The sequence below is a fragment of the Bombus vancouverensis genome, chromosome 5 (assembly GCF_051014615.1).
Source record: "Bombus vancouverensis nearcticus chromosome 5, iyBomVanc1_principal, whole genome shotgun sequence".
Taxonomy (NCBI): domain Eukaryota; kingdom Metazoa; phylum Arthropoda; class Insecta; order Hymenoptera; family Apidae; genus Bombus; species Bombus vancouverensis.
The window spans coordinates 3498906-3526557 of NC_134915.1; the positions used below are offsets into that span (position 1 = coordinate 3498906).

Consider the following 27652-nt stretch of genomic DNA (forward strand, 5'->3'; position numbering starts at 1 on the left):
ACGAACGAGAGCAGACAGCTGCTTGGTTAATTAAAATTCCTACCACATGTACAACTTTTGTTTGCGTATCAAACAATAAAGCATTGTCGAGCAAGCGTTAATGAAAGCACGAGGATATTGTGTGCTGTAGGAAAGACCTTTTAATAAAACTTTACCGATAAAAGCGCTAAGATATCGCGCTGTAGAAAATATTTTTTAATAAGAAATTACAAAGATACAAATCACATGACTCTTGTGACATACGAAAGTATGCGTTTGTGCACTTATCATAGAAGACTTTTATGACCGCATTACGCGTATTATACGAAAAGTTTTTCAAATTTCGTTGTAAAATTTGGTCTATCCACGTATAGAAGTTCTAACTTACTTACTGCAGTACAAAATTAGTACACAGACTAAACATACGTAATATATTTATGAGAAGTTTCTGTAAGTGTTGTAATGCTCAGTCGAATTACTGTAAAGTGCAAACTGACGGATAAATCGTTTAGGTCATTGAACCGGGTCATTCCTATAAATAAAAGGGCCAACAGGGCGCATCTAGTCTCTCGAATGTTCCTAAAATAGCGAGAATGTCGTCGGGACAAAATGGAACGTCTTTTGACTCGTCGTTGCGAGTTGCAGAAAAGAATCTCGTACGAAGATTATTTAAATTCGTTCCTCTAATAATTTAGATCCTATTGATAAAAATCAGTTTATGATATCGTAACGTTTAATTTATAATCTTTTTTCATTCAAATTATTAAATTCTGTTTTTTAACGCTGTGGTTATAAAAGAGAATTTCGAAGATTAATTTGATCATCCATTTATCCTTTTATTATTTATTAATTTTTCTCTCCATTTATCCTTTTATCTAAATCTCGTAATTTTGTGAAGTTCGAAGAAATTTAAGTACGAAACTTGTATCACTATGAAGAATGTATACAATTTTAATTATGAAGGATAATATTAATTACAGTATTAATTGTGAAAGAGAGAATAAGACAGATGTTTAATCGTAAAGAGCGTCATTCTTTAAAAATAGAAATCTTTTTAGTGTCTGTGATTTGTATGTTTGAGCAGACTCTGAGAAAACAGTGCGTAATTTATCTTATTTATATTTTCCAATAATATTGAATTTGCGCTATTTTTACGTATTATTTCCATACATGAAAGGTGAGTATCAGCAATGCTGAGAATATTTTTCCTTGTCGTCAGTCAACACTGATTGCAAAATTAAACAGAAATAGTTAAATGATAATTATATTCAATATTATATAATAATTATATAAAATATGAAATAAGTACAATAGAAGATATTATATAATATTTTATATTGTATATAATATTGAATACAATTATTTTTTAATTATTTCTCTATTTAATTTTGCAATTACCGTTAAATGACGATTATATAAAATATTATACAACAATGTTATCACGTTTTAAAACTATAGACTTATGTCAATGGCTATTTACCTAAAACCTGGTATATTTTCCTTATTTCTACTGATGCTCTAGGCCTAAACCACATTATATTAACAAATATCTTTAGATATACATCAGTATAACATCAGTTCTTGATCTCATTCAAACCAGCAGGACATTAGTTACGCGACTAATGCTCCAATGTCAACTCTGTCACCTTCATTTCTGCCTGGATAAAGTACACCAACTATTTTCCTTCTTAAATGTTCCCTGCGATCACCATTTCTGAGGAATTCCATTCTTCTTCTCTCGCTCTACACGGTTCGGTCGTGGGCAATTACTTAAAAGTTTAAAGTTCTCTATTTCTTTGCGTATTACACAGTCGACGAAACTCAGTCATTTAATTTCAGTGTATTTGCACCATCACATCGACCCACGTCTCGTGCCTTGCGGGTTGATCTTAATTGAGCTATAACTCTGTTGCACACAATTTAGAAATAATTAAACAAAAGTATTATTATTTAATCGAATCTATGCCTCTGGCGCGCAATTTTTGCCAAAGTTTAATCGACTATAGCATGAAAAATTGCCAGCAATTATACTAAAACAGTACGGCTGCTAAATATTCCTAAATGCCTATTAACAGGAGAAAAAGTTTGACCGAGAACTACTAGCCCGGTTTTCTCTTTCACAACCAAACAAATATATTCAGCATATGTTCCCGATGGGAACTGGTTTCTAAAGCTTGTCAAAGCGATCTTTGGCTCGCATCCGATCTTTTTTCAGTAAATTGTCCTCTTACGGCCGCGTTCAATCTGCAGGGTCCAGGCCTTGACCTTAACTTTTAAAATTACTCCCACGTAGGGAGAATTGCACGTTTTAAGCCTTTGAAAGAGGTGGCTGTAGCATGTGTTTATACGTGTATAACCCTTAGTCGTTGCCTCTGTGAATAAAGCTCGCTCTAAATACAACAACGCTGGTTCAGGGCTGCGAACGAAATGTTTGTTACCTCAAGGTTATCAAATGATATCAGCAGACAAGGTCAAGGATGATCCAGGGAAGAAATATCTGGCCTGACTCGTCACACGTAAGAGATACGATTCTAAGTCAGTACATATCCTGGCCTTCGTTATCGAGGCTTCATCGAATCCTTAGTCACGCTTCTTCCTTATCCTTAGTCAAATTTAATTGATGAATAACGACGTTGCGTGAAAGTTCAACAGGTTACGATGGAGAAGTTTACCGAGCACGAACGCACCAGTCATTGAACGTTTTTTCGGATTTGAATGTTGTATCGTTGAAATGAAAAATTAATTTTATTAGTTGTATACTCGTGTACTCGTCTCTGTTAACAAAATAGCTTTCGTGCTGTATCGTAATCAACGAGAAAATGCGGATATTTTAAAAGACTGATTTGTTGGCGAACATTTTTGCATATCTATATTCTTAAATCTCTCTCTTCCTAACTAATTGTCGATCTGCTTATCTATGTTCTTAAAGGAGGAATTAAGATATTATTGCATGGTAGATAATCAGAGTAAATTTACAACAGCTAGAATTTCGGTGAAAATGAATTTTTCGAAATATCAGCTACTTACGTCTTGATTGCATTTAATTAAGCATTTAATTAAGCACGTCTCGAAGGGGTAAGGGGTTAGACAATAAAAGAGAGGTGATCTTGTATTTAGATAATTAAAGGAAACCAAAAACCGGGTCTGTTATTTTCTGCAAGTAAAGTTTGACGACGAAAACGAGAATTATTTGATTTATCAAAGGTCTAATTTATTAAATTAAACTACTGAATTAAATTACTTTGCCAAAATATTAAACTCTGCATCGTATTCTTTGTTTCAACGTCATAAATAAATCAATATTACACCACGTATTGTATACTTAAATTTTAAACGTTGCAAAAATTTTGTGACTCCCGTTTCTCATTTATCGTCCTGCTCCATTTAACAACCAATACGCGAATTAAAAAGTGAACTTGCAATCTCCTAAACCGAATGCTTCATTATTAGGCAGTTAGTTGGAATATCGGAACTCATTACGACATCATTACTTATACAGGGTGGTTGGTAGCTGATGGTACGCGGAAAAAAGAAGTTGGAAATATAGAATAAAAATTTTTGTTTAATTTTTCCATCGAGACAACGATCTACAGTGAGATCCGTTATAACGAGACGTGATAAAGTGCACGCGTACCGAGCGAAAATTCAAAGTCGATTTTCTCGAAAACAAAGCGAACGAAAAATTGTTATTCTATATTTTCGACTTCTTTTTTCGCGTAGAACCACCCCTTTCCGCTTGTACCATCAGCTACCAACCACCCTGTATATTGCCGTATTCCGACGTTTACTTAGATTAACGCAATATACTTGAATCAAGTAAGTTACGTATTTTTAGAAATTAAAATTCGCTTCTCGAAATTGTCCTTTTCCCAAATGATTATAAGAAAGATAAAAAGAGAGAGGAGAATAAATTAACCCTTTGTACTCCTATGTCGAGCGTGACTCTACATCAGTTTTTTATCTCAGAAGCTCCTTTTTTTGTGAAACGTGCGAAAGAAAGCCAGGATTGCATCCTGCAAATTGTTTCAAGATATATCATACACTTAAAAATTACAAAATACAACAACAGTGTGAATAAAACTGGTGTTTAAGTGAATTTGTTTCTTCCTTTATTTCTTTAAATTGTCTTATTTTTTAGTTAAGGTAAATTTCAAATAAAACACTTAAAAGCGTTGGCAGCTGCTGGTATCGAAATTGAAATAAAATTCCAAGTGCAAAGGGTTAATATTTCGCTGCAAGGAGAATCTACCTAACGTTCGCATGTCAGAATTTCGTTTTTGCTAATGGATTTCAGCTTTATCCTTATCGGCAAAATTAAATGGTTACTCGATTCGCTTAATGAAAATGAAACGCGGAAAACGCAGCGTTTACAAGCCAACCGGAATCCATCGATGCGTTTCATTGCGATATCGCAATTAATTGCTATCGCAAAGCGTACTCATGGGATCAAGTAAAGTTAGCACGAGCCGAAATCGATGCATACGATTCTCTTTAATTGGATGCAACGATAACCTTGCGAAGCGACCGAGGAAAGACGAAGAGCGAGAACTGAAAAGGGTTGACTTCACCTACTCGTCCATGCATTTCCTTCCTTCGAGCAATCGTATCCGATTCTCCGGAGATTTGCGAAGTGACGAGGAAGGGAGATAGAGGATCTCCTGTTTTCAGTGATGACCTTAAATTGCCAATAAGAAGCTTCTGTAAGTACGCTGGCGTACAAAATTAAATCGCTAAATCTTCGGCGAAAAATTGCCGATGTTCGAACTGTCGTAACTTGGCGTAGAAATGTCGTACAACGATCCACCTGAGCTCCTTTTTTACCCTCAGCCATCCTTCATTTTCGTAATTCGATGCGTCACTCGTGTGCGAGATTGACACGATGATGGAGGATCAATAAAATGGAAAGACGAATAAATAATTTCGCTCTTCGTCACAAGCATTCGCAGCAATTCGCCTAAAAAGGTATCGCGTTTCATCCGCACGTGAAAGTCAAAAAGTTGCGAAAAAATTGCTGCATGAATGGTGAAGTAACGTGATCTTTCAGTGGAAAAGTGTGTGAAATTGACACGGGGGTGGAGGTCAGAGCATGAAACTTGGACTTTCACAGTTCTGAGTTGATATTTCTCAAAGATGTTTTTACATCATACAGCGTGTGGGAAGATGAAAGTGCATTTGCTTTCCAAGAATTTTACAAACTCAAGCGTGTCTACGGATATCGGAAGAGAAGAAATAGAAGAAATAGGGAAACTTAAACACGACACATTCGAACGAACTATGAGCAGTTCGAGGAGCGAACAAATTTTTCCCAAATAGAATCAAACGTTGACCGAACAGTTCCTTAAAATTATTTCTCTTGGTTATCGGTGACTAAATTCGCAACTAAATGCTTTTTTGACTCTTGTGACTTGTTTTAGCGTTTGTAAGACTATCGAATCATTGTAATATCGAAATAAGAACAATACCTCACAAACCTCCGTTATGTGAACGTTTTATTATGAACGTTCTGTTATTTGAACGTCCTAATGCATATAAACCGTATACAGGGTGCTCCCCAGTAACTGGAACAAGCCATAGTGGGTGCAAGGTAGTAGGTAGAAGGTAGACAAAATTTCATTAGGAAAAATTAATTGTTATGATTTCCTGTGTTGCATCGCGTGTTACATGTGTTTTCTCTGAAAGTGAAGGCATATAAAAAATGTCTATTTTTTCTATTATTTCTCTATTTTTTTAAATGGAATTACACATTGTTCTGCAGCGACACACGAGTCAGCGGAAGAGTCGAATCGGGAGAGACTCATATTGTTGTGCCTTGGAGTACCAACGTTGTTTTGGTTTGGTAGGTTCAAAGGTAAACAAACTCCGGACAAAACATTATCGCCGTTATTTGTAATCGCGAACCGGAGTTACATTTGAGCTTTTTATAATATCACCGGTCGATACAAATAAACAAACATGCTCTCTAGGACAATGATTATAGCGAGTCATACAGTCGAATAGCGAGCGTAGGGTTGAACAGTAGCATTGAGCGAGCGACGATTACGACCGATATACACTGTCTCTGTACTTGTATTTAAAGTAATTTTAATATACACTGACTATTACAATTTTATCACTGGTCTCTTTAATAAACCAACACGTATAATAATCCACCTCAGTTCTATACACCATTCAATATATTTTTTGATTCTCTACAAAGAGGCATCGAGGTGCTTGGGTCGAAAAATAATTAGTTTGAAATATATTTCGACTTCAATTTTATAAAACTTATCGTACCAAAGACTGGGAAAGGAAATATGACGCAATGTGCTTCTATGTTCGTTTTCCTTGACCTTCGTACACTCAATTCAACGAAATTATCATTGAAATATCTTTTGAACTTGACATTTTCAGACACAAGTACTTAATACTTTCTTATAGGGAATTAAGAAATGCATCGAATGGTGTATAGAAACACACATAGTTTGATTTAAAATTACATTACATTACTCAGTCACATTGGCACTGAAATCTCTCTAAATGAAAATATGAAAAGAATCGAAATAGCTTATTAAGTTTCCCCCGTGAAGTCAAACGACTTTCATCTCAAACATTTTCTCGCACTTCTGATATTTACAGGAATAAATCACGTATAGACATTTAAAACGGATATACTGTATAATAATGACACTTAACATTTAATAATAACTAATACAAGTATAATAAAAATAAGAATGTATTGTTATTATTGTTATTATTATTATTATTCATAATCTTTGTCTTTCGGCTCATGACGGTTTTCAGTTCACATTCACTCTCATTTTCCTTATTTCTTAAATCTATCCCTCAAATCTGTTATTCTTTGTACAATTCACATCCTTAACTACTACACTGTTTAATTAATTAACAGTATTAATTAACTAATTAACCTAATTACTCATTCATGATACTCTCAACTCCTAACAGACTTTCCTCTGCTTCTTGGCCTCCCACATCCACAACTTTTTGACTTTTGTTTCCACCTTCTATTTCTCCTCTTTTCTCGTCCCAACTCGCTCGTTTTGCTTCCACTATTCTTTTCATGTTTGCTATCCTGCTTGTATCGTGTACGAACACCTCCCTTGTTTATTTTTTGCATTTAATTTCCTCGCATCGTTTCGCTATACAGGGTGGTTGGTAACTGGTGGTACAAGCGGAAAGGGGGTGATTCTACGCGAAAAAAGAAGTCGAAAATATAGAATAAAAATTTTTCGTTCGAGGCTTTGTTTTCGAGAAAATCGACTTTGAATTTTCGCTCGGTACGCGCGCACTTTATCACGTCTCGTTATAACGGATCTCACTGTAGATCGTTGTCTCGATGGAAAAATTAAAAAAAAAAAACTTTTTTAAATTTTTATTCTATTTCTTTTTTCGCGTAGAATCACCCCCTTTCCGCTTGTACCACCAGTTACCAACCACCCTGTATATTTCATATACTCCCTTTCAACTTCGCATGTTTTGCATCTCCTGCTATCCTCCTCTGTCAAGTGTTTGTTCGCCAGTGTTTATTTCCCACTCTGAATCTGGCTATTAATTTTCTCTCCTTTTTTTCTCCTTTTCCTCTTATGTATGATGCATTTACGCACAATCTTATGTATTTGTAGTACTCCTTATAATTTGGCTTCTGCATCCCCCTCTCCTTTCACTTTCATCTTCTCTGCTACTATGTACAATTGCTGCTATCCGTCTATTTCTCTATATCGCTATGCTTTCATCCAAGTCGATCATCCCCTTTTCTTTTCCACTTATTTCTCCCGCTTTGCCCTTTTCCTTTTCCACTTCCTTTACACATTCCACTTCCAGCTTCTTACTCGATATCCTCCTCGCTTCTTTCTGATACTTCATTGCCCCTTTATCCGCTACGGTACTCAATTCCTTTGACTTCGTTCCCTGTCTTATTATATACTTTGGTGTGGTTCTTTTCACACCTAGGATTCGCTTCAAATTACCTTCTCTGTATCTTATCCATTCTTCTCTTCCCTATCCCCAGATCTCCGCTCCATACAATGCCACACTCCCTACCAGCAACCTGAACATCTCGTGAACAGATTCCCGAAACTCTCAACTGTTCATTCTGAGGCTTGAGAACGATCTGTACAATAAAATGGCACAATGAGTGAACCGTTAGAGTATGTTACGAACACTTTGCAATACTTTTGATTACTTTGAAACGAACACCTTGACTTTGCAACTTTTCACGTTGATTCAATAGTTTTATTACGTTTACAAGAAAGCTTCTTGCACTCAGGTGTTACTTAATTATCTGACGTTGTAGAGACACAGGAATTTCACCGTATCAAGTAATAATCAGGTTACTGATAAAAAGTCAGAAGCGGAGAAAGTGTTACAACCGTCCTTGACCCCAGGTCGACCGTGACACTGCATGGCCACGATAGTAACACACGTTTAACTTTGCAAGACTAAGATATGTATCGATTTAAATTATGATAATGAGCAGAAGAAGAGTAAAACTTGTAACCAATCACTGGGAATCGCAATTGCGTCAAATATAAAAGACATTTTGATCGGTGCATGTTTCATGTGCCCGATTCTTACACTCGGTACATCGCACACATTTTTCGTTTGGTTTCCTCGTGCTGCAGGATACTGTCCACACCAGACGATAGTATTCTTCACCTTCTCACTTACTTTCGGATACTTTCGGATTGAAATTATAAATTTTGACTATCGAGACGCTCAAAACTGCCGAGTAACGATCGGAATTACTTGGAAAAAGGCCAGATGGAAGATTAACAAATAGAAAATTAACTACTTGCAAGGGAAATATTTATATTACAATTTTTAAGTGAGTAAGAAAAAGTTACTTTGGGGCATCGAAAAGTTATTTTCTTCGCTATGTACATGTTTCTTGCGTATCTATGTGGTTCAACATGGATGGGTGTATTGTATATTCAAAATTGGTATTAATATCTATAATATATTTGACATATTTAACGTGAACTATCTTAGTATTTGGACCATTCGAAAATCCTATGAAACGAAGCTTGGGTATTGGATACGATTCGGATTTATGAATACAGATATCCTCCGCGTAAAGGGTACGTTCTTGCAACACGGACTCGCTGTACCAGCTTCGAGAATTGGAGAAATCCGTAGAAACAAAGGAAGGTAATGAGAATTTTTAAACGCAAGCACCGTCGTTCGATGTTTCTTAATGGAGCAAGCGTACGGAATTTTTGAATATCTAAATCCTTAATCCACTTTTACTTAGCGGAATATTAATCCTTCGCATTCGAACATTTTGTTAGGAAAGTAGCAACTGCAAGCTTCTCGGATAAAAAATCGATGGCATTGTTCACATCTATCATAAATAATGTGGATACGTAATACTTGAAATTAATCGTTGATGATTTTAATAAACGTAGTTCTCTTAGCATCGTAAGAAATGACAAATGTACTTTTCCTAACTGTCAGCACCTAACCACCACTTTTGCATTAATTCTCCGTCTCGTGTAACGCATTTTCGCAAGACACAGCATTTTTCCATCTACTTTTTATCTACCGCGTTACACGTCAAATTCCCGCACATATGGAACTTCATCCTATCGCTACCTGTTCCTCGCTCGCTGCACTAGGATATTCCGCTCGAGGACAGGTCGAAGAAAGAAAAAGAGAAATAGAGAGTGGAAGGGATGACGGACGAAGCACAAAAGGTAGAAGAGGACAGGAAAGGCACGAACAAGGGAGGATAGGGAATCAACCGCTCGAAGGCAGAGAGATAGGGGGCTAAGGGTAGAGGGTGAAGGGTGACTGAAAAGAGAAGGTCGAGGAGATAGGGAACGTACTTGTATGGAAGAACGCGAGAAGAAAGAGACGGACGGTACGGAGGATGAGAACCGAAATTAGATAAAGAGGGACAACTAGAACAGAAAGGGGTTGAGCAAGAGAGAAGGAAAGGAGGGGAACGACGAAAAGGGGGGGAGAGGACATGAATGAGCTGGCGAACGATCGCTGGAAAATGGACAGAGACGCCTAAAGTTGGTGAAGAGCGAGATGAGGAAGGAGCAGAGGGCTGAGGGCCAGAGGAGGAAGAGGGAGAACTCCTGCCAGCTGCAGATCGATAGAACGGAGCTGCGTGATGCTCTCAGCTTTCCACACAGGAAACCGATAGACGCGATGGAACGCCATGAATGAGATACGTGGGTTACGTGATGAACATGCTTCGAGGAAATTACAAGTAAGTGTGTACGAAGGCCGGCGTTGTTAATACAAAAAGCGTGTGCCACGTTTCTCGCCGGTTGGCAACGGAAAATGAGATTTACCGCGCGGAAAACGTAGTCCGCCGGCGAGCTCGCGCTGAAAACTGTTGCACCGCTGATGATCCAAATAATTCTGACGTCACCATGTGCATATACGAGATTGTTGTTTGTTTGGTCGCGTAATTACTTTTACTTCAACGATTTTTAAAACGCAACCACGTTGTTCCCGCCACGTATTTTCACTTTCTTTCGCGTTTCACGGTTTTACTGGCTCGCTCGTCAAATTTCCATCGCTAACTAAAAATTACCGCGAGATGTTTTTTCCCGAAATTGTTAGGGTCGATGGGGACTTGCTGTTCGTATTTTGGGTTTCTCCGATGTCTTTCAAATGATTCAATGAGACTTTCAAAAGCAACATATCACCTTTATTGTATACTATGTACAGAAAGAAAAGAGATCAAGGATATGTGTTGAGAATATATACGTAATAGATTTGTTTGTACATGTACATATATATTGTAGTTCTTTTTACGTAATATACGGCGTTTGTATATAACATTTTTGAATTTTATGTAGAAGAAATAGTCGGCTGTTTTCAGTGATTTTACAAGAAGTTTGGAAGACGTTAGAAGATTTTGGAAAATCAACGTAACATATATACATCTTTGTTTCAAGACAGATATGTAATTAAAGAACTATAGATAATATCTTTATACATTAAATCAAAGTCGATCTTTCACGTCCCGCAAAAATGTAATTCTTTCATTAAAAATAATTTTACTTAACAAGAGATCTTTATTTTTCTCCTTATTAATACTCGACCAGAGACACATTTACCGCTGAAAGAGATTGAATAGAAATAAATATAAAATTCTGCCTCGTAAACTTTACTCTTTAAATAGTTTTTACCATCTGTTAAATCTTTTATTATCTACAAATTTATGAATCTTGTTATTCAAACGCTATTAAGATTACTTATAATCTTCCACTTTCTGAAAAAAAGCATAATAAAAGATAACTTTTCGAGTTATTTGCCTTTTGATCGAATTTATCTAATCTTAGTATTCTTCTTTCTAAATTTATCATTTACAATCTACAGTACATAAACGTTATCACATATATATATGTCGGAGATGAAATGAAAACCGGAGCCTTCCCTATGCAATTTTGAGGAAGCCTTTTAATGCTTTAGCCTAGATTTTATCATAACTGTAATTAAGTAATTGTCATCTGTAATTGTTTGACATTTGTGAAAAAGCGAAAGTGGGTTCGAGGTGACAACTGGTCGCTGAACGTAGCCACGGTCACGGGATAAACGTTTTGCTTGATGAAGGTGTGGATCGGTTGTATTGTTCTCCCTAGAAATCACATAGAATTGTACTTTAGAGATGCTAATATTATGGGACACGTTGTATTTTGCAATGGTTTGCTTCAAGTGTCGTGCGGAGGGCCATATCGCACCTGATTGTCCACAACTGCAGAACAGAAAATCCGGCTTCAAGAATGAACGTCGAGTCGACTCCTGCGTGGTAGAGCCTCCAGCTGGTAAATTAAGTCACCTGGGTGAGTCGTACCCATTTTATTTCGATTCCGGAGCCGAATGCTCATTAATCAAAGAGTCCGTAGCTTCGAAATTTTCTGGCAAACGAACGACTGATGTAGTAGAATACTTGTGTTAACAGTACATCTCAGATTTTATCCACTGTATGTATTAACGATTGATAAATTTTACAAATATTGAATTTAATTTACGCTATTAACAATGATCCGGGGTTCAAACGAATCCACGGTCAACGGGAAAACTTTAAACAATTTTATAACACAAAAATACGTTTGCTGAATCACTCGGTAAATTACTCGATGTATCACTTTCCAAGGCGATCACACGAATGCATATCTGATTAAAATCTTTTTCGTTATACGACTGCATTTTGTTTGTTATATTCTCGCTGGAAACATCGAGAAGGTTCCAATCGTCGTTGCTAGGCAGTTTCTGTCAAGAGTTTGTTGTATACTCTTTGGAAACATCGAGAAAGATCCAAACGCCGTTGCTAGGCAGTTTCTGTCTGGAGTTTGATTCCTAATACAACGTGTGTCCCATTATATCGACATCTCTAAAGTACAATTCTATGTGATTTCTAGGGAGAACAATACAACCGATCCACACCTTCATCAAGCAAAACGTTTATCCCGTGACCGTGGCTACGTTCAGCGACCAGTTGTCACCTCGAACCCACTTTCGCTTTTTCACAAATGTCAAACAATTACAGATGACAATTACTTAATTACAGTTATGATAAAATCTAGGCTAAAGCATTAAAAGGCTTCCTCAAAATTGCATAGGGAAGGCTCCGGTTTTCATTTCATCTCCGACATATAAATAGTAAATTAAGTATGTTACTGATCAATTGAGTACGTTACAGTTGCCTCGACGTTTAATTTATTTAAAAAACGTTAGGAAACTTTTTAAAATTCTTATTAATGGCTAAAATATAAGTATAAATTCTCTGAATTGAATATGCTCTGATCATCACGTTCAAATACTAAACATAATGCAAGTAACAGCAGATTTACGTTTATATTTGTCGTATTTATTTTATGTAATGGATAGAATAAAATTCTCATACTTATGTGTATACTTTTTTGGGGAACAGCAGCAATGAGCCATATAAGCAAAATAGAGACAATCCAAGCTAAAATTCTTAGATCAATTGTAACGTCCCATGGTACGTTAGAAACGAGGACATACGGAAAGACCTTGGAATACCAACGGTCAAGGAAGAGATTAACAGATTCGCAAGAAGGTACAGAGAAAGAATAGCAATGCACCCGAACCGGCTGGCAGCGGAAACGATCAACACAACCATAGAAAGAAGACTAAAAAGGAGACAACCCAGCAGATCTCACAAAGGATATATCCTAACAAACACGAAGATGGTACTCCATTGGGGGTAGCCACCCACATGATAATCAAACAGCTAAAAAATTCTACCAAATGTCCAAATTGGACAAATTGTGAATGTGAAATATTAAATAAAAATGTGTATACTTTATTCTCATTTTAGGAAATTCGGTATAAATTTTGGAAACAGTTGTGATTCACACGACTTATTGTACATGTGAACATATTGATGAAAAATTTATTGATGTTTCAAAAATTTCAGAACAGCTTTTTCGCACAAGTCTATACGCAATCCGAGAGATTTAACAGATCTGCACAAAGCTCTTGTTAAATATTTTCTTATGGCGAACGTGTGAAAAAGCGTGGTCGTATCCGAGCAAGTCTTTTTTCTTGTGAGAACAGGTAATTGTAAGTTGTTTTATAATAAAAACAGCTACAAAATATGTTTGGCTCATGCACTTTGAAAATAAATTTCCTGTAGCTAAATATGCTATAACTATTAAAAATTTTACTTTCACATTCATAATACTTTATTAAAAGATTATTTCTCTGCTAATGATTATCTTTTGTTACTTATTGTGTTATCTCATAATTTATATAGACTGTCAATGCCGATAGGACACTATTAAATTTCGATATTTGAAAAATAAATGTAATTCATTGCAAAAAAGGTATAATTTGCATACTAATTTATGTTTTCATAAGTACTGTGTGCAACAAGTAATTTTGTAAATAGGAAGTTTCTACAAAATACAGAGACACGTGTACTGTGTATATTTCAATTATATTTCATTTACTTCAGTTATATTTAATTAAATCTCATTTACTGCATATTAAATTATTTCTAAGATGTTATTATTTGCAACGTGAACATTAAAAATATACAATCGTTCATGAGTATAAAACGCGAAATGATATTTTATAAATTATTAGGATCTGTTATTTCCATATTATGATTAGTTAATTCTGCGCGCTTCAAATATTACGGCATCGTCAATGTTGACTCTTTAATCGATCGAGTAATCGTACGTCTATTGCTTGTATTATATTCGCGATTAAAATTGTAGTATAGTTCAATATGAACCAACAAACAAATTGTTCATAATGTGAATCCATTCATTCGTCCATACATCGTTAAAAAGACGCAGGTATACGATTATAAGTAAATCAAACGTATATACGTTATATAGGTTTGACGCAATAGGTCTGACGGTGGAACATGCAACAAGGATTAAAGGCCATAGATGCTCCACTCTCTACAGATGCGTCGCACCTCCTATACCGACCTATACAGTGACACAAAAATAAACTCCCTGGATGGAGGCTACAATCAATGACGTCATGTTCGGTCAGAGTTCACCGGTCAGTGACCTCTGCTCGTTCCAGTCACCTGGCAGCAGTAACAAAAGACTCGACGCAACTGCTCGCGAAACAATATTTCAACTGTACGATCCTTCGTTGGCTATATTTCCACAACGTAAACACGCCGCGCCGAGTAGATCAACGATAGAACCACGCGATAGTGCACGCGAAAACCAAATTGATCCACATAGTGAACACCACATTTATACGAAAAACACACACACACATGCCCATATATATATGTATATATAAGTGCATGCATCGACTGGCAAACTACCGAATCTCTCTCTATTATTCTGATATTCCCCTCTTTATCGCTCAAATTGCCGCGTCGATATTGTTTTGGACAATCACATTACACAATTAGAACATAACTAACCAGTTTCTTGCATCTACAAACGCACTGACCAGCCAAATCAACACGTAACCATCGTACGTTAAATATCAAATTCAATCATTGAGTGATGTTCGATCGTGGATTATTTCAGATGATCGAAAACTCGCGCGATGATGTATGCATATTCAGGTAGAGAAATGTTATCGACCAAGAAATCGTGCAGGTGAGAGAAATAAGACTGAAGGGCGGTACGCAGCAGGAACATGACGTTCAACTACTTACTTACTTGCTGTCGACGTTCCCTAGCTGACAAGACGATGACGATTCGTCGCTGTCATTGTCATCAGCCTCTTCAGGCAGGGGTTGTGCTGCGGCATGGCTCCTGTCGCCGGTCTCCAGGTCAGCGACGAGAGTATACATCGACGATTTTTAAATAAACGTAGAACGTCGCCTTCTCGACGACATTGTCGTCAATCCCACAGATCAACGTGCAAACCACTTTTCGCGTGTTGTCCCTCGCGTTACACGACAGAAACGTAATCGCCTAGGTCCATGAAGAGGGCCAATTTCGTCCACGAACCCCTATACACCCGATTGCAAGTAGCGCCCTCCCGCCATCAAACTGTCTGATTGTGTACAAATAACGCCGGTGGCACCACCTTGCGCACGAATAACGAAAACTTTCACGAAGTTAGTGATCGATTCATGTAAGTACACTAGTTGCTTGGTCTTACGAAAAAGACGGTTTTATGCGAAATATAGTGAGAGAATAACTTAATTCGTCAGTAATTAGTGCTATAGCGATAATGTACTGAAATTATTAATATGAATTAATTTTAAATCATTCAATACAGAAACATATGCAATTGGTGTGTTTGCTTTGTTATTGTCCTTAAGTGGAATATAACATATGATTAGATTCTTATAGATATATATAAGTATTAAAAATGTGAAAAGGTATAATTGACTTCTAAATGTAATATGTTACTGAATATCTTATTAAATTCAATCTCTAATCTTAAAGCTCTAATCTTTAATTTCTCATCATGTGAATTGCAGTTATCATTGGTCATCCGATGAATTCCAATAAATGAAGTTTTATTACATACCGTTGAGAAAAATATGAACAAAAATATCAATATATGGAATTCCTTGTTATTTAACATCTATGAAATGTTTATCAAAGTCAAAGGAAAGCTGATATTGGTCGTGTAACATAAATCGCACAGTGATTAACTTATCCCCTTCAAATGTTTTTCAAATTGAGGTCAAAAGTGGATACACATTTGGTAACAAATATCAATGAATCTACTATTAGCATTTGGAATGATTTTATCGATATTTAAAATAGATACGGTTAATGTGAAAGCCATCTTACGTACACAGGAACACGAAATGATTAATACATTATGTCAAAATCGAACACAATGTTAAATATGAACAAAAATTAAGTAGCTTTAATCCGTATAATTAATTCTGGTTTATATCTCAATATACTTTCCATATCTCAAAAGCAAAGACAAATTGATCGATATATTCTGAATGCGCTGACAAAGTTTCTCAATTTGTTCGCGGGATACCTTATATATCGTATAGAACAGTACGCGTGTAAACATATATTAATTGTTTTCGTCAATTATAAATGTGTATTTTATAAAAGTGTGTTGTATTAAACGTAGATTCTATTTAACTTTATAATATAATTCTATTATGCTGTAAAGATAGAAATGAATAAAATTAATATTTTCCAAATTTAACAGAACTCAATAGTTATACAAAATTTTACTATAAAATGACGTATAAAACGATACTAAAATAATGAAACTCAAAAGTAATCGGATCCTAAACATTTCTATACGTTTCTTTGCAATTATATTACTTATAGAACGTATATTGATAAATCTATAATCAACTTTGTAATGTGACTTAAAATAAAAGTTACATCCTGAACTAACAAGTTTTCCCTGTTTCTTGTTGAAATTCATAAGTAGTTGCATTTGACGGAATTAATTTATCATTAGGATAGAATATAGCTGCATAAAGCATTTCCACATTGCAATCAGAGATTCATTATGAAAAATTGATGCTGAAGGAAAAAAGTCGTGGCCGACAGCTGAAGAAAAATGATTCGTGCACATGCCTCGGCTGGATTAGACCCAATACATGTTTAGAATGGCGCAGCGACCTCCATCGCCTCGCAGGCAAAGAAAATAATCGTTGCTCCAGTTGGATGTGCGCCAGCAAATGTAGCTCCTTTTTAAGTTTGCCCTTCGAGCGTAGCCTTGACTTTCAGGCCGTAAAACGTGTGTATATCTCTACCCGGTATCTTGCACCTGCTTCCCAAGGTATCGTAATTGGAACATCTAGATACAGTTGTTGCATTCGTTCATGTCTATTCTCTAAAAATACTCGTGAAAATCAATCGATAAATTTCGGTTAAACTTTGTCTTTAGATAACAAACTTCGGTAATTATCGCCAACGCAACCGCGATACCCTTTCTAGTGCACATTCGTATAATTTTCAACGATAAAAACATATCATAAGAACATGAAATTCTTCCCACATATGAATTAATCCTCTTCTTAGTTAATTATTTCTACAGTTGTATCAATTGTTAGTTTAAATTATTAATAACTCGATTGAAAACAGATGTCGAGTTGAGGCGCAACAGTCTGCTTACTGACCTTTTTATTTTCGAATTAGGTGTGCATGCGAAGAAGCTTTTGATCGTAAGAGAAATTTGGCCCAGCTGTGAAAGGAGCTTAATTTATTTATTGCTACGCCACGACGCGCCACGTGCAACGGAACCGATGACTCCGGCACTGTGCGCATCATTTTGCAGCAGGCCTCCAAGTGTTTTCCCGGACCACACCTTCGCAAAGGGGGTTTTTCGACAACGAATTATACCGACGTCGCGTTTTCGCGGAAGGACCATTGTGTACTTCTTTTTATAAATTTCACTAATGGTATTCCAAAAATGATTAGTTCTTTAGATGTTTAAAAAGATAGTTCACATAGACATGATATGTTTTCTCCAATAACAAAGAATTCTACGTGTATATGATTTATTGAAAGTTATTTCATTCGATACATTTTCATACAAAAATGTTAATAATAATGATTAGTAGTAAAATTGAAACTTAAGAAGTTCTTTTTATTTTACATTTATTTAATAATACTGTGAGATACCAAATGATAAATTAAATTTAGTTAGATACGATCTAATTAGTAAATATTTCAAGATTAATATTAAGTATATTTGGTGTTTTTACTTTTGTAATTCAAACGATACAAAGATACGTACATAGATGTATAACACGTCTGAAGAATAAATAGGACTTTGTTGATGTACATGCATGTAAAAAATACGGTGCATTAGTTGCATACGAAATCACACTTAGTTTATATATTATTATATTCAGTTCAATTCATTTTCCTGGTTAGAATTGGTAACTTTAAATATTTGTTATAAATACTATAAAGTTTACACTTTACATTATGTTTGATAAAAATCCAGTACAAAAATATCATAACTGTTCTTTCCATATGTAATATTTCGATAAATTAACTCTGTTAGATATTATAAATTCGATTTTTTAAATATCTTAATTTCATTTGTTTTTCGTGTATGTGTTTCAGTCATCTTTAAGAATATACCTATTCTATTTTTATAAGGGCACTTCTTTAAAGTCTCAATACGTATACAGCACTAAATAATAATAACAATAAATATAACAAAAATATATTAAAATTATTAATATCGTAATACATCTTCTATATTATAATATAACAATTTTATCATATTATAAACTAATTTGAATTCTTTAAATTATTGTAGGCTAATAATTGCAAAACTCTATATATCCCTTGATTATATTGTAATTTTAAAGAGGCACGTGTATGTAATAGATTGAACTTTAATTTTGAATTGTGTTTCTAATGTATATGCACTTATTTTACATTTCCGTGTCAACAGGTAATTTTTCGTAAAAATTGTATATTTAGCTACGTACAATAAAATGCATTCACTCGTATATCATTGCAAATATAATTAAGTATAGGTAGAATCAAACACTTAATACGTATTAATTACTAAATTCTTGTGCCTCGTAGGTGAATATGTGGACGAAACGTATTAAGGTTAAAACTATGATATTAAAAATTGTTAAAAATTTTGTCACAAAATTAATAATTACTATTTCTTCTGTTTGTTTTGAAATGAACACACATTTATCTCGTTGCATATTTTTTAAATACTTCGAATCGAATTCTTTAAATGTTTCATCGTACGATTTTATCTACGATTTTTACGAACTAAAAAGATTTTAAACATCTTCAATCTGTTATCATAAATGCCGTTGCGTTCTTACAGAGATGATGTGAAACATAATTATTTGTCCTTTTTCTCCTCCGAATCGGCTACTTGTTTGATCCCGTTCGTGCTTGCGTTTATTTTACCATTAGGTCCATCTTTAGAAATTTCGTCATCTTGAATTTCTGTGATACTAGCTTCCTTCTTTTCATCATCTTCCAGAAGATAGTCCCAGTCTTGCGAATCGTCACCGCCATCGCGAATCTTACTTAATTCCCTCTTCAACATTTCCAGACATTCTCTTCGTTCTTTCCATTTCTCCGCTTGCTCAGGATCACACTTGGCATCCCCGCCTTGCATTTCTTGTTCAATCTTTTCTCTTCTTTCGCACTCCAATATGTACTTCTCATAGCCCTCCATCTATACAAAAATGATTATTAATTGATGGTTCACGTAACTATAGATATTTTTAAATAAACGTGTAAATACTTAAAAGATAGTAGAATATTTATCCATTCACGCAGAAAAATTTTCTTTCAAACATTTTTTCGTATTGATAAGTGCAGTGAAGATATTAAAGCAATTTCAATTTCGCAAATTACAGAATAACTTTTTTAAAACATTTTTTTAAAGCCGATGATTCTCATAATAATAGATAAAAAGGGCAAATATCTCGGAAGGAATGAAAAATATAGGAAAATGTCTCGATCGAAAGTGATAGACTGCAGATATTTGTGAAAATTCCGATTTTTTGCGAATATAACTAAAAAAATAGAGGTCGAATAGAGATTTGTTTCATCCTCCAAATATTATAACAACTACTGTACTTTGAACGTTTTATGTATTTTTATATGTTACATACATTCTATAAATTTTTCCACATTGAAATTTTCCATAAATGCAGAATAATCAGTCTAGTTATAAAATATTGAGAGGAACAGATTATACTGACATTTGTTCGATCTTGTGATGATTTTCAACTGCGAATTTATAGATGGCAACATATATTTTTCGTTGCATATTATAACTGGCACTAAATCGTGATATTTTCAACAAAACTACTTTTCATCTTTAATTTGAATTATTCTTGGCGATATGAATTTTCGAAGTGGACATGTCAGGATTAACCATAATTACATTACCTCGTTTAAAAAATATCGTTTAAGAATTAAAGCTCTAGGACATCTGGAGTTATAAAGCGTAGAATCGTTAGGATATATCGAGATTTAACTGCAGCAATATTGCAGAAGGTAGAATACAGAGTCGAATATACATATACATACGCATTGAAAATCCCTGCATTGAGAAATTAGTCTAAGATTTTAAGCAATAGGGTCCTTTTCAATGCTGTGACGCTTGTGTATACGCTATCACATAAGTAAAGTATATGGAGGTTCGATCGTGCAGTTTCTATGTGTCTTGGTATTATGCTAATATCCATTATGTTAATGTCTCAAGAATATCTCGTGTGAAAGAAACAAGCAAAAGTATTCTGAAAACATTCCATATACAATGAGAAATGTAGTCTTCTTTTTAAGAAGAATTTTTTTATTCTTTCCTCTCTCGATGTTGATTTAGGGATTTTTAAAATAATTGGAAGATCACATAACCTCAGCACGCTTGATATATTACAATTTTCATCCAAGCACTTCTCATATTTTCCATATATTTCCCATTTTGATACATTTCATACTTTTGAAGACATTTGAATACTATCTTCAATTTTTAAAAGAAGAAAGAAAGAAATAATAAAGATAACAGATAATCTGTTTAAATCAACCATTCATCAATGAGTTCCGTTTTATGAAGTTCCAACATAAAAATTCAAATTTCACTTATGAATCACTCGATCAATGTCCAGAATTCGACACGTTCATTTATCACCGGTCAGACATGTGAGGCTGAGAACAATGAAACAATGCCCCCTGCTACTCGCTTTGGTTCATAAACAAAGTGTAAAGGTAATTTTACGGAGCTTTAATCAAGGAAAGACGTGATTGCTTTATTCAAAAGTTACTGTAATATTATACTAAAACATTTAACCACTTAATCCACTCACAGACTTAATATATTAATATATTTTACTTGTTAAAAGGGAATAGAAAAATAGAACCTTGTCTTGCAGCATTCGTTGGACATTATTTTGTCTTTTCAGATGGCGTGGTAACCAAAAGCACGCCTGGATGAGTCGTAAGAATAACCAAACGACTCCAGCGAGAGCCAAGTACGAACAAGCGGTGTACACCATGCTTATAAAATCGACCGAGATCTGCTGGTACTTCATACCGATAATTTATTAGTTTTAGCAAAATCTGTAATCACCGTATAAATGAAAAACAGATAAGATCATCTCCGACGTACGAAAATTCGATTGAAACAAATAGGTGAATGACATATGTACGTATATGTATATCTATTCTTATTGACTTAATTTTATCTCGTGTAATATTAAAAGGTGATACTATTTTTATAATATAGTATTTGTTGGTGTAGTATATATTTGTATTATACAGGGTGGTTGGTAACTGGTGGTACAAGCGGAAAGGGGGTGATTCTACGCGAAAAAAGAAGAATATAGAATATAAATTTTTTTTTATTTTTTTTTTTTAATTTTTCCATCGACACAACGATCTACAGCGAGATCCGTTATAACGAGACGTGATAAAGTGCGCGCGTACCGAGCGAAAATTCAAAGTCGATTTTCTCGAAAACAAAGCCTCAAACGAAAAATTTTTATTCTATATTTTCGACTTCTTTTTTCGCGTAGAACCACCCCCTTTCCGCTTGTACCACCAGTTACCAACCACCCTGTATATTATTATATTATATACTTGTATTATATGTGGTATTATATTTGTAATATATGGTTTTTGCAGTAACCGTATTAAATAAATCAACGTACACAATAACTACTATTATAAATATATTTATAGTGCTCGAACTTGCAACAGTTAATGAACAACATGCTAATAATATTTTAAATATTTACGATATAATCTCATCACATCACTTTTAATTCTTACGTCGATATCAATAATAGTACGAATTATATTGACTTATACAATAACTATATAAATATCGTATTAGATGTATTTATCATTACGTTGAGCAATGTTAAAAATGTGATATAATACAAATAAGTGAAGTATATCAAGTATACGTGAACAGTGAATTAATAAATTTACGATGCTTAGTATACATATTTTGTATCAAACGTAACTCTTTAAGAAAGAAAGATATGACACTAATGTATAATGTGCAGTGCATGTAATAAACGTCAATGATATTACGACATCCATTTATTATACTTGTCGACGATATACTGTAACTGTATTGATTATGCTTGCTTAGTTTGTTAGAGCGATAAATGTGCACTATGCGTTATGGAGATATTCTATACTATTGTAATGTTCATTAAGCATTTTCCATTTACTATCGCTGGTAATTTTACCAACAATCAACGTTGTTTTGCGTCTTCTTGTTGCCTGATTCCAACTGATTGCTTTTCTTTGTCCAAGTGAATGATTTTTATATCCATAGTGTTTCACATCGAAATACGTACATTCAATGAAATTCTTGTATGTTACACTCACCATGTCATTATACAAATTGACGTTAAATTGTTACTGTTGAATAAAACGCAGGTACGCAGTTTACTCGCACGTTATGCAAATAAAGAAAAACATTATTTCAAATAATAACTATGTATATAACTAATAAAAGAATATAAAATTATTAAAACGGTAATAATAACAGTAAAAGTTGATTTTTCTTACAACACTTTCATATTCGCATTCTAATATTTATATAAATAATTAATTAAAAGAAACAGACAGTTTTGGTAATCAAATAATTAGCTTAAATAGTAATTACTTATTAACGTTATCGATTTCAATATTACGCAAATACAATGTCTTCCTACAAGTTTTAATGTTTTACAATCTATCGTATTTAACAATGAATATAACACGAATATAAAAAATATATATTCACACTATAACGTATACATGAATGTTCTACTTTCGTTTAAATTCTGCTTATTCGTAGCGCGTAAATTTGATTTCATTTAAAAACGTTAAAATTTGTATACAACTCTATATACGACTGACTTACCTTTTCTTTAAAGAAACAACGATGCAACCATGTCCAAGTAGGAAAACTTTTTATATAAAAAAAAAGGCGGAAAGTTAAATGTATTTGTAACGCGAGTCGAAAGTAGAAGAAACGACAATACGTCAGGCTGGCAGGTGAAACACGACTATTCACTACTGACCCCTATCGAAACAATCGATATATGTATATAGCCACGTATGATTAAACTGACATTCTGACGTTTTACAAATATGTATTTCAACGTAAACAGGACATTTTACGCAATTAATAATTCACTGTTCTTTGCTCTATTTCATTCTGTTATTGTTTAACAACAATCGCTTAACTCCGACATCTTTAAATTACTTCTTGGACGTATACATATTTATTACAAACTATATGTCATAGTGATTGATTTTCGCACATTTAACAGTGATTATGTATATAATAATTGAACTTAAATTAGAACGATTTCAAACGCAAACGTCTTCGGCAAAAAATCTGGAATTATCTTTTTTTTGTTTAGGAAATAAAAGTATAAAAATTATACGTTTAAAGAAATATATTTATAATTTAATTTAAAAATATAAAAGGAATATATTATTAATTTACTAACATAAATACTTTTTTGCTTTTACCATTCTCATAAATAAAACATATAATAAGATAATATGTGTTGTAGATAGTACATGAAAAAAACAATACGGTTAATAAAAATATATATGATGATAGTATCTAGGATACAAGCTTATTTAATTATTGTAAATATCATTTTTGTACTTCCACTTACATTGGAAAGTACCTAAAGCTGAAAAGAATAGGGAATTAAATCAAGAATACACACTTTTATTTTTACAGAAACAACTTAAAAATAAAACGCCCCACGTCCCAGTTAACATTAATCATCTAAATACAAATTGACACTTTGTGTTATTAATAGCAAGATTTGAGTACCATTATCGCGTAGAGTGGAGAATTTATTGCATATCATTTAACTATCAAATTCTAACGCTTAACATGATTTTAATATATAATTTATTTTCTACGAAATTATACACGTTCACCTAAACCTGATACAGTACGTATAGAGTAAACAGATGTGGAATGTGTGTGACAGTGCAATCATTAACAGGGAGGAACAAGGCCCATTGCACTCTTAGTTTGAATACTTGATATACGTATGTTTTTTACGTTTTTAAAGAAAAAAAATATTTACGTCATAGATCTTACATAGAACAGGAGGTAAGGAGTGGCGGAATTTCGTGGATTTGGCGCTAATTTATCTTCTAACTCTCGTAATGGGATTACATGTACTGCTTCGTCATCACATTCCAGCCATGTGCTAGTGTGTTTATGACGTCGAATACCACAACAATCCATACTACGACAACCAAACCGAATTAATTGTTCCTTAGATTCACTAGCACTTGGTTTACTTCTAAAGTATTTTAATATACCGGATGTTTTGTCTGATGAAGACGAGTTTGTGTTTGTGCTGCTGCTACTACCCTGACCAGAAGTTTGTCGTTTACTACCTCGATCGCATTGAAAATATTCTGCGAATGCAGATTCATCAGGTAAACGAGTATAAGCGACATAATGACCAGCTGTCATTGTCGCACCCTGGTGCATAATTACAGAATATAACTTATATACATGTCGTGACTCTGATCTGCCACTTGTAGTTCCCCGTGTTTGATCATTGTTGCATTCTTCGCAAAAACATTGCAACGTTAATGGTGTTGGCATATGATTATTAATTTTTTCCATTGACCTAATGCAATATATATCTTCATATGAAATATGGAAATCTTGTTTCTTCATTGCAATAAATAAGTTAGAAAACTGAATCTTACCCTGCTGCAGTAGAAAATCTTTTCAACTGCAATATAAGTAGCCTTGGTAAAGATGGAAAACACACAGCTCTGCGAGCTTCATTATAACGAAGACAACGAGCGCACCAATATTTATCTCTACCCCAAAGAAGTTCACTAGTAACTACAGCACGTTTGTATACTTCACTACTATCCATTGGTCTTACTTCTTTATCTGCAAATAAATATATCTACAGTATATTTCTGATCGTTACTCGTTACTTAATATTGGATGATCATTAATGTCACCTACCTTTTTCACTTGATCTGTCTATATCAATAGGCACACATATATCGCAAAATGTTTCCTTTCGTTCTGTAACATGCTCACACTCTAGACATGTAGTCCGCAAAAGGCTAACTCCCTCAAAATCTTCAGAAATAAAACACTTTTTGCTTTCCAGTCTATGACTACTTATTTCTCCATTAGTTTCCGGAAATTCAGCATGGCCATTTTCATATTTCATACAGTACTTCATATAATATTTCATATGCTCATATGGTCTAGAAGATACTGATACACCATTTAGATTCGATTGTACAAGACAAGATGAACTTCCCCTTGTTGTTATCTTTTTCTTTTTTCTAGATTTACGAATGCTTCTTTTGTTGGAATTACTACCTTCTGATTGTACATCTGTTAAATGTTCTGTAGAGAAGTCTGATAATCCATCGTTATTTTGTCCAAACTGACTTTCTCTATGCCTGACTAACAATTGGAATGTTTCCCTGATGTTATCTAGTAAACACACTAAAAGCTCATGAGCATCTTGCTGTTGATTTCCTTCAAAGATAGGATTTACATCTCTGTAAAAAGATATACATACATTATTGTTTTTAATGTAATATTCAATTCTTAATTATAATATTCTATTATTAATATTATATTTACCTAAGAGCTTGCAAAAATGCATCTGGTTGATACGGTTCACTGTTTTCTCTTGCTTCAGATGCACGTAATGCCATGAACAATTCATGTAACTTCTCAGTAGCTATTTGTATTCTATGTTTGTTACTATCTCCAGTAGGTCCAGCCAAAGCTAATAGGTCTTTACTGCTCCAACTCCTGCTGCCACTTGATGTAAGTGACACACCAGTTCTTCCCAAAGATGATGACTTTATCTAATATGAAAAATATACAATATATTTTTCCATTTTATTTTTATATAAAAATATAACAAAGCATTCTTTCTTTTAATTAAAGAATTAGCATCAACATCTCAGTCGCTAATGACGTGTACTGCTGGAACAAAATCTATTGTTTTAAATAAAATACAACTTACTTTTGTTTGAAGTTGTTTATCATTTAAATTAGACAAATCGGTGGCCAAATGATGCAAATTATGTAGGAAGGATGGTGCAAATCGTAACGTATATATCACACTGTTCAAAAAACATGTATTTCCTAAATTACATAAAGTAGCTATTCTTAATCCTTCTGTACCACTATTCGATACATCATAACTTCCATCTTGGTGATTGCTCAATTGATTGCGATAACCATTCAACATTTTGATTGTACCTTCATAATTAATGAACATTATGAATAAATGTTAAATCATATTTGATTGATATAATCATATATAATTAATATTCAATATAATATGAAAGTTTATATAATAATGAAGTTTACGTACTATGTGTATAGGTATCTCTGTTTAAAAGGCTCTCCCTCTCTGAAATCTGAGGAGCCTGAGAAATGTTGTTAGAAATTGTACGTGCACGGCCAGAAAGGGATAAGCAAAGTTTCTTCCTAGGGGGAACTGAACGTTTATCCGCATCTTCTTCTGTTTCTAATACTGTCATTTTTTGTTAACCTGAAATTACAATCAACTATATAGTTGTCCATTTACAGAAATTGCATTTAAATTGTAAATTTGCTTTTACAGAGGTCATTTAAATTCCATTTTACTTTGTACTAATTACTTTAATTTATATCGTATAAATAAAAACCTATATATAATTTAAAACCTATGTACTTACGTATTATTTAGTAAGGAAGTCATGGAACAAATGAGTTTGTTATTAACCTTAGTTAATCGAAAAAATCTGTTTGATAATTAAACCACAAAATGTTCTTTGAATTACACGAACTACATTTCTATTGCTGTCAGGCGAAACACTTTTTTACAATGTTACAGTAGCCATTATGCGTCGTGCCTAATGTCATATATTCATGAACCGCGTTCATGTGCGGTTACAATTTCACATTTATGTAGCTTTTTCTATACTATGCACATTGTCGTCATTAATGTTCCCCTAGAATCCGTTACGAGCGTTTGCGTCTGAAAATGGACGTTGGAGCGATTATGACATAAGTGCATATTCAGTAGGTCAAAAGTAGTCTCTCGCTAGTTAAAATGTGGATAAGTTTAAAAATACTTTGTTGTTATGTACTTCGATATTAGTAACTGATTATTATATTTTTCCTTTTATTATGATTATAAAAAAGTAGTATTGATTATTATAGGTATACAACACAGACAATTTCACTATTCAATTTTGTACGATTTTAATATATCTAACGTACCTGTTTAACGAAATCTTTTTATTATAGT

General features: G+C 33.9%; 2 protein-coding genes and 1 long non-coding RNA gene across 6 annotated transcripts in view; 1 reads left to right on the top strand and 2 right to left on the bottom strand.

Annotated features, from left to right (window-relative positions):
- LOC117159861 (uncharacterized) overlaps positions 1 to 15394 on the bottom strand; it is a 213852-nt gene extending 198458 nt beyond the window's left edge. For 2 of the 3 annotated variants that reach the window (XM_033340035.2, XM_033340034.2), the window contains exon 1: positions 15102 to 15394. In XM_033340035.2, coding sequence (XP_033195926.1) covers positions 15102 to 15235 — 134 coding nt within the window. In that variant the 5' untranslated portion in view covers positions 15236 to 15394. Of the gene's footprint in view, positions 1 to 15097 lie in introns of all 3 variants that reach the window. The other variant, XM_033340037.2, reaches the window with a different exon arrangement.
- Positions 15395 to 15517: 123 nt separating this feature from the next.
- LOC117159870 (uncharacterized) lies at positions 15518 to 21395 on the top strand. Of its 2 annotated transcripts, XR_004464655.2 has the most exons (4): positions 15518 to 15772; positions 15875 to 17160; positions 17520 to 17782; positions 21284 to 21395. It is a non-coding gene; the product is annotated as an uncharacterized LOC117159870 (long non-coding RNA). The 2 variants fall into 2 exon arrangements; XR_013058361.1 differs by having other exon boundaries at positions 15875 to 17782.
- LOC117159867 (ubiquitin carboxyl-terminal hydrolase 1-like) lies at positions 18644 to 27416 on the bottom strand. Its single transcript, XM_033340044.2, has 9 exons — positions 27078 to 27416; positions 26732 to 26911; positions 26378 to 26616; positions 25987 to 26216; positions 25348 to 25901; positions 25077 to 25269; positions 24451 to 24994; positions 21242 to 21406; positions 18644 to 19548 (listed from the first exon to the last, which is right to left on the bottom strand). The coding sequence occupies exons 2-9, from the start codon at positions 26898 to 26900 to the stop codon at positions 19207 to 19209; spliced, it is 2436 nt and encodes an 811-aa protein (XP_033195935.1). The 5' UTR covers positions 26901 to 26911; positions 27078 to 27416; the 3' UTR covers positions 18644 to 19206.
- Positions 27417 to 27652: the final 236 nt, after the last annotated feature.

What these genes read in the sequence shown, in the direction of transcription:
- LOC117159867 (XM_033340044.2), bottom strand. Translation starts at nt 26,900, where the DNA reads ATGACAGTATTAGAAACAGAAGAAGATGCGGATAAACGTTCAGTTCCC. An exon ending in ATAAACAACTTCAAACAAAA is followed by an intron (nt 26,217 to 26,377) that starts GTAAGTTGTATT and finishes TTTTCATATTAG; the next exon opens with ATAAAGTCATCATCTTTGGG. An exon ending in AACGAATGCTGCAAGACAAG is followed by an intron (nt 19,549 to 21,241) that starts GTTCTATTTTTC and finishes ATTTTTGTATAG; the next exon opens with ATGGAGGGCTATGAGAAGTA.